Raw genomic sequence first — 1,012 nt, forward strand, 5'->3', positions numbered from 1 at the left:
CACATGATTACTAAAGAGCTCTGACTCAAACAGAATCAGTTTTTTAGAGAATTTGTTTATTTAAACAAATTTATCAAAGTTAATGGGACGACAGGAGGTCCAGTTAGAGTCCAGGACTGATGATGTTTTCTATTTCTTGAAAAGAAGAGTGACGTGAGCTTGTTCATGGTGAAGCTGTGCATCCTCACCTCCAGAGGCAGGTAGGTGTGCTTCTGCTCCTGGCCCACCTGCAGGCAGGGCAGGTGGGGGTACTTCAGCTGCAGACTGTACTTCTCCCTGAAGTACTGCGCCACAGTGCGCTCCACCGTCTGGCCGTTCTCCAGCTGCAGTGGAAACCTGGGGATTAAAACCACCAGCTGGTCAAACTGGGAGCCGCCAGCAGCTGGGTGTAGAGAGTATGGAGTGATTGTAGCTCCATTATTCTTTCAAAAATACCATTCAGAAAGGAAACGTTGAAAACTTCCTAATCAAATAAAGGCTTTTAGAGGAACCATTTTCTTCAATTTATCTTTTCTATTTTTTTCTTGCTTATTTAGAATTTTTTTTTATGTTTTTTATACTTTTATTTTGCAAATTCTAGATTTTTTATTTTCTCTTTTCAGATGGAATTTTACAAGTTGCGTTCTTTTCAAATCGTGTCTTCTAGATCACTTTCTCATCACTTCAAACCAAATCCAAACGCTTAATCAATGAAAACTTTGTTGCCAACGTCCAGCAGAGACGGTACATCGCTTTTGGTGTCCCCCAAGAATAAATTTGGGTTCCTAAAATGTTTTATTATATATAAACGACCTTAGACATATCTCAGCTAAATTTAAGTTTCCATTATTTGCAGACGACACCACGATAGTCTGCTCAGGGAAAGATCTACAGCTCCTTAGGACAAAAATCTCAGAATTAAACAAGTTAAAAAATGGTTAGATGATAATAAATTATCAAACTAAAATGATCATTTTCAGAAAACGACTGAAAGACATTCAAGTAAATGTTCAAATATACAATATTAATATTG

The 1,012-nt window shown here is 37.6% G+C and overlaps 1 protein-coding gene across 1 annotated transcript in view; it reads right to left on the minus strand.

Annotated features, from left to right (window-relative positions):
- The window catches only part of LOC107098936 (protein argonaute-3-like), a 21,992-nt gene that overhangs the window by 6,670 nt on the left and 14,310 nt on the right, over positions 1-1,012 (minus strand). The window contains exon 9 of the mRNA XM_015396831.1: positions 189-336. Within this exon, the coding sequence (XP_015252317.1) occupies positions 189-336 (148 nt within the window). The remainder of the gene's footprint in view (positions 1-188; positions 337-1,012) is intronic.

Source organism: Cyprinodon variegatus, unplaced genomic scaffold, assembly GCF_000732505.1.
Source record: "Cyprinodon variegatus isolate N-32 unplaced genomic scaffold, C_variegatus-1.0 Scaffold823, whole genome shotgun sequence".
Classification (NCBI taxonomy): Eukaryota; Metazoa; Chordata; class Actinopteri; order Cyprinodontiformes; family Cyprinodontidae; genus Cyprinodon; species Cyprinodon variegatus.